Source organism: Poecilia reticulata, chromosome 18 (assembly GCF_904066995.2).
Source record: "Poecilia reticulata chromosome 18, P_reticulata-male-v2, whole genome shotgun sequence".
NCBI lineage: Eukaryota > Metazoa > Chordata > Actinopteri > Cyprinodontiformes > Poeciliidae > Poecilia > Poecilia reticulata.
In genome coordinates this window covers 14,754,469-14,759,926 of record NC_088847.1, presented here as the reverse complement: position 1 = coordinate 14,759,926, position 5,458 = coordinate 14,754,469, and the positions used below count along the sequence as shown (strand labels likewise).

The following is a 5,458-nucleotide window of genomic DNA, read 5'->3' as shown; positions in this document are numbered from 1 at the left end:
ACGGCAAACCAGAGGTCACTTTAACACTTGCTGTGGAAATGCCAGTGTCTGGGAAAAGCTGTTTACGTGGCTTTGTTAAGGAGTTTTTAGACATCAAGTGTATAGAGTGTTTGCACTCTATACATTATAAAACATACTGTTTGCATGTTTAAATAGGAATATTTTGAAGAAGAAGCTGGTCGGTAGTGTTGATTAGGTTTGTTTAATGTTGCCGGAGTGAAACGAAAAAGAGTCAGATCTACTTTGCTCCTTCCCTCTCTGTGTGTAAAACATGCAGGGTCTTTGCAGCGTGGTCGGCCCAGTGGATGAGCTCCAACAGCACACGGTAGGTCCACATTTTTAGGCCAAAGCTTCCCCCCATGCTATCAACTTCCTAGACAGAGAAGAGGAGGAAAACAAAGCATCACGTCTGTCAGTAGGGAGAGACAGGGCAAAGGAATCATTCTGTGTTTGAGCCATACTAAAAAAAATACAAAATTCCATCCTATTATGAATTCAGGCTACATAAGCTCCCTGACTATTGGTCAAACTCTAGATTCAGTTGTGAAGATATCATGTTTTATTAAACAAAACACATCAGAATAAAACAGTTACAGTGGAGAAATCCAACCTCAAATGCAGAAAAACAGATTATGTTTATTATTAATCAAGGAAGCGACAAACTGGAAAAGTGTTTTTATTCATAAATTACTGCAGTCTGATTGTTGTACACACCCTTAGTAACTTTGAAATGATCGGTACATTTTAATTATCTCTGCTTATTAAATATCTCTTGTTTTATATTGTTAGATGTAATTTTGAATGAGCTGTGGGAAAGAGAATATTTTGCTCCGTGCTATTGCTAGATAAATATATTGACAAATACACTGCTCAAAAAAATAAAGGGAACACTTAAACAACACAATATAACTCCAAGTAAATCAAACTTCTGTGAAATCAAACTGTCCACTTAGGAAGCAACACTGATTGACAACGGGGACCCTCGTCGGGTCAATCAGTGTTGCTTCCTAAGTGGACAGTTTGATTTCACAGAAGTTTGATTTACTTGGAGTTATATTATGTTGTTTAAGTGTTCCCTTTATTTTTTTGAGCAGTATATATTGATTTATAAAATGAGAAAAAAAAAGAAGGTACAATCACATGAAGAAGCGAAAGAACTATGATGGAGACTTTTGCATGCATGTGTCTCCCACACACTAATGAAATAGTTGTGAGCTCTCATCCCACATCAAATTAACCTTGAAGAACATTCCATTGTCCGTGACCTGATTTTGATCACACTTGGTTTCACTGGTGAAGACAGCAACACGTTTGGGTTACGCTGATTAATTTAAATTTGAAGGGAAGAAACTGCTTATTTGTTGACGAGCTACTCCATCCAAGGTGTTAAATATTAGTGAATACAAATGTAACCATGAGCTACTGTATATACAATTTCTAAAATATATATATATATTCATAAGTATGATATTGTAAGTAAATATAATTAAATAATACTTAAATATGACTAAATATAAACAAACAAACGAATAACAAGAAAGTATATTAATCAATAAATAAATCTGTATACGAGTCCAGAAAAAAGTTTGATTAAAGACACTCAGAGTTGGGCGTTGTACAATCTGATGGCTACAGGCAGGAATTATTTCCTGTGGTGCATTTTGGTGCTGTCAGTCTCTGGCTGAAGGTGCTCCTGTGGCCCACCAGCCTGTCATGAAGTGGATGAGACTCGTCCAAGATGACCTGCACCTTGGACAGAATCCTTCTCTCCGACACCACTGTCAGTGTCAAGCTTCTCTCCAAAGTCGTTGGCCTCGCGGATCAGTCTGTTGGCGTCAGTCTGATATACAGTGTTGTAGCCTGCAATCTATGGTCTGCCAGTCAGATAGTTCACTGTCCAGGCCAATAGTAGAGCTGGAGAAGTCAAAAAACATCATTCTCACAGTGCTCACTTGCTGGTCCAGGTGAGTGTACACACGATTCAGCAGAAAGATGATGGTGTCCACAACTCCAAGTTTGGGCTGACAGGCAAACTGCCAGGGGTCCAAGTGTGGTATACTCAAGAAGCCGGTGCTGATCCAGGATGGGTTCCTCCAGGGTCTTAATGAAGTGGAACGTCAGCACCACAGGCCTGAAGTCCTTGGAGCCACATGGACGCTGCGCCTTTGGCACCGGAACAATGCAAGATGTTTGATCACAGCTGCACAGTTTCTCTCTTCTTTATTACTGTCCGTATTTCAGAGAGACGGGCAGCTAGCAATGCTGCTAAATCATTCTGCTGTAAAAGTTACTGCATGTGTTCCTGCCGCTGCTCCTGATTAAGCTGGTAATTAAACTCCTCCATACTGAGAAGCTCTCTTGATAGCAGACGGCATGTCCACCGTCCACAGCTAAGCGTAAAGTGCTAAACGCAAAATTTTGTTCCCCATTTTCAGTGATGTAAATCACGAGCCAATCAATGAATGCGGTCAGCTGTTAATCAAATTGTTTCAGAGCCTACCCTGCTTGGTGCTGCTAATTCTACCCCTGAAGTATGTATGAAAATCTGAGAGCAGCCACGCCAAATTTACTACCGGAAAACAAATCTGGCTCAGGCGGCCTCTAACCGGCACAGACACAAAAAGTGGAGAAGTGGAAAAGTGAGATACTTTAATTCAAAGGAAGATCTGGCAAGTGGCTTGAATCCAAACAGGATACTTCACCTCATTACACTGTTGATCTTGAACCACTTCCAGGGTCAAATCTTTGCTCTTCAGCAGATCTTTGGTGGTGCAGAGCAGATTCTCCAGACGTGCCTGGACACATGCTTTTAGGGTCTCATAGCCGTCTCCCTGCTGGCCCAGCTCCTCCTCCTCCTTTTGGATGACACGGTGGAGCATCCCCAGACACTGTCGCAGAGCCGAGTGCAGCAGCCGCACCTGCTCCTCTACACTGGACTTTGTTGTCTCTGAGGACAAAGACACCATACGTACACCGTCTGGGGTTTGGTCCGACAAGGAGGTCTCCCTCTTTTTCTAAGGGAAAAAATATATATACCCAGACATGTTCTTGAGGAATTTATGATAAAATTCTATCTACATTATGTGAAGTGCAAAGAATTATTTTTGTTTTGAATAATGCAATATTATGTTTTAAACATTTATTAGTATTTTGGTTTAAGTAATGCATTATCAGATGTGTAGTCACCACCAGGTTTGCCAATTGCTGCTGCTAGTCTGAAGGAGCTGTGTGGGGAAGACCCTAGGGACGTGTGCTCTGTGGGGTGGAAGTTTAGCTTGACACTTAACTTATTATGTTGTCTGAAATTATTTTGTTTTAAACAATTGTTTTGTTTTATATGTATACTAAATGTGGGAATAATGCTGAATTTATTGTTTGATTTGATTACAAGGTTTTCTGGTAATGAATCAAACCTCCAAGAAGGAAAATTGCTGAAAATCCATAAAGCAGGGAGATCAGAGATATACGGATGCATGCTGCTGATTACATTTCGCACTGAAGTTCACCTTTTTTACATTCAATAAAACGGTAGCTAACGGTCTTAGCACAGGGACAAACCGCATATATCGGAACGGTCTGGAGAGCGGGAAAACTCACGAATAGTTGAAGCAGCTGGATGCATTCTTGGTGCAGTAGCCGGGCCAGGGCCACCGCTCTCCCGGTCTGCGTCGAGCTCGACGCCGTTGAATTGGTTAACGGCTGCTTCCTCTCCTCTGCCATTTGCAGTCAGGTCGGTAAAGCCGCCGATAGAAACCGAGCCGAGGAGAAACAAAGTCTAACTCGAAAGAACGACCACCTGTCTTCCCCTTGGCCTAAAAAAACAAAAACGAAAAACAAAAGCAAAAAAAAAAAAAAAAAAGAAGACACACAAACGGAATGTGCGTGTCTGTGCGAAAGGAAACGGTGGTGTTTATGGTGCCACGGACGGAGCGCGCGGGGATTTAATGGCGTTTATCGCAAGTTACGTCACTTTTGCTTATTAATATTTTATGAGCCCGCCAGTTGCCCGGACGTTCGGACAAACAGAGTACAGAATGGCAACATGTAGAACTATGATCTGGCGGCTTCATTTCAAAAAGCTTCGATACAGAAACACAGTGTAGACCATAGTTAAAATGTATTGGATTCAAAGTAAGCAGAAAGAAGGCAGTGTTGGAAGAACTTGCTATTAAAAGTTATCTGGGGCTGCCTAGCTAAGTTCCTGCTGGGTGATGTGGGAGATTCAAAATATTGATTTATCAATGTGTTGCAATTTTTTCCAATTCAAAAGCAGCTTGCTCTGCCGCTATCAGCTTAGTGTAGAGCTTATCCACAGTGGTCACAACGGTCACTGTGCTCTTTACTGTGATGCACAGTTTGAATGAGACTCACCAGAGTGTTTTGTCAACATTTGCTTGTTCTTGATAAGAGCCACCAACTGCATTTTGCACCATTTGAAGACGTCGTAAAAAATGACACTTCGAAGAGACCTCGAAGGTTTTCATCCAACCTCGAAGAGACACTTGATAAATTTATCAATTGATAAATGCAATTTATCAATTTAATTTGTATGTAGAGATCTACTGTGTCAAACTGAAAACAATAAATTAGATGGTGACTGAGTCTACCGCCAATAATAAAATCACTATGCTTACTTTTTATTTGAAAATGAACTTTTGTTTAGTCAACTTTTGAGTCAAGCATTTAAGCACAGCTTTTTCGAACAAAATGATAAAACTGTGTGGCACACTAGAATCACTTATTTCTTCTTAATAAGATGAAGAAATTCTTCTTAATCATTTATTTCTTCTTAAAGGCTCTCCATAATCTGCTGTTTAAAAAAAATGTTAACTACTTTTAGACCTCCACAGCTCCTACAGATTACACTTAAGTTTACTTCTATAATTTTGCTCTATTTAGCTGGTAACCTGGGGCATCATATACATTTTTCATTACTTACAGGAGACATGTGAGAGACTTCTTATGCATTCTCCATTAACTTTCTGAATTGGTGCCATTGGGTAAAATGTGCAGCAACATCAAAGGAGGCACCCAACTGCACCAATTTTCCACTGACGTTAAGATCCTGAGCTAAGAGTTAAATTTAAATCACTGCATCACTGCATTTTTCCTATTGTGTTGCATTTGTATTTGTTTCATAAATCAATGCTCACTAATCTGTTGAGAAACCCAAAGAAACATTTTTATTTCCTTGTATGTCCTATATAAACAAGTGAGAGTTGATATTTGCATCATGGGAGTAGGATAATGTACTTGGAACTGAGTGTAATTTTAAGCATAACAGTTGATCACGTCACATTATTCTCGATTTGCTCACAAATTTACACTAACTCAACATTGTAAGGTTTTCAAAGTTAACTATTGATATAGTTGTACCTTTGTAGTGCATTCTTATGAAAGAAAAAATCTGAATCAGCATTATGCCTTCTTGCAAATAAAACTAACAAAACACAAGGAG

At 39.9% G+C, this 5,458-nt stretch overlaps 1 protein-coding gene across 2 annotated transcripts; it reads right to left on the bottom strand.

Moving 5' to 3' along the window:
* Window positions 1-183: 183 nt before the first annotated feature.
* On the bottom strand, window positions 184-3,971 carry LOC145548538 (uncharacterized). Of its 2 annotated transcripts, none has more exons than XM_081599073.1 (3): window positions 3,598-3,971; window positions 2,703-2,947; window positions 184-373 (listed from the first exon to the last, which is right to left on the bottom strand). In XM_081599073.1, the coding sequence occupies exons 1-3, from the start codon at window positions 3,620-3,622 to the stop codon at window positions 239-241; spliced, it is 405 nt and encodes a 134-aa protein (XP_081455199.1). In that variant the 5' UTR covers window positions 3,623-3,971; the 3' UTR covers window positions 184-238. The 2 variants fall into 2 exon arrangements, with proteins under 2 accessions (XP_081455199.1, XP_081455198.1); XM_081599072.1 differs by having other exon boundaries at window positions 2,703-3,014; window positions 3,598-3,967.
* Window positions 3,972-5,458: the final 1,487 nt, after the last annotated feature.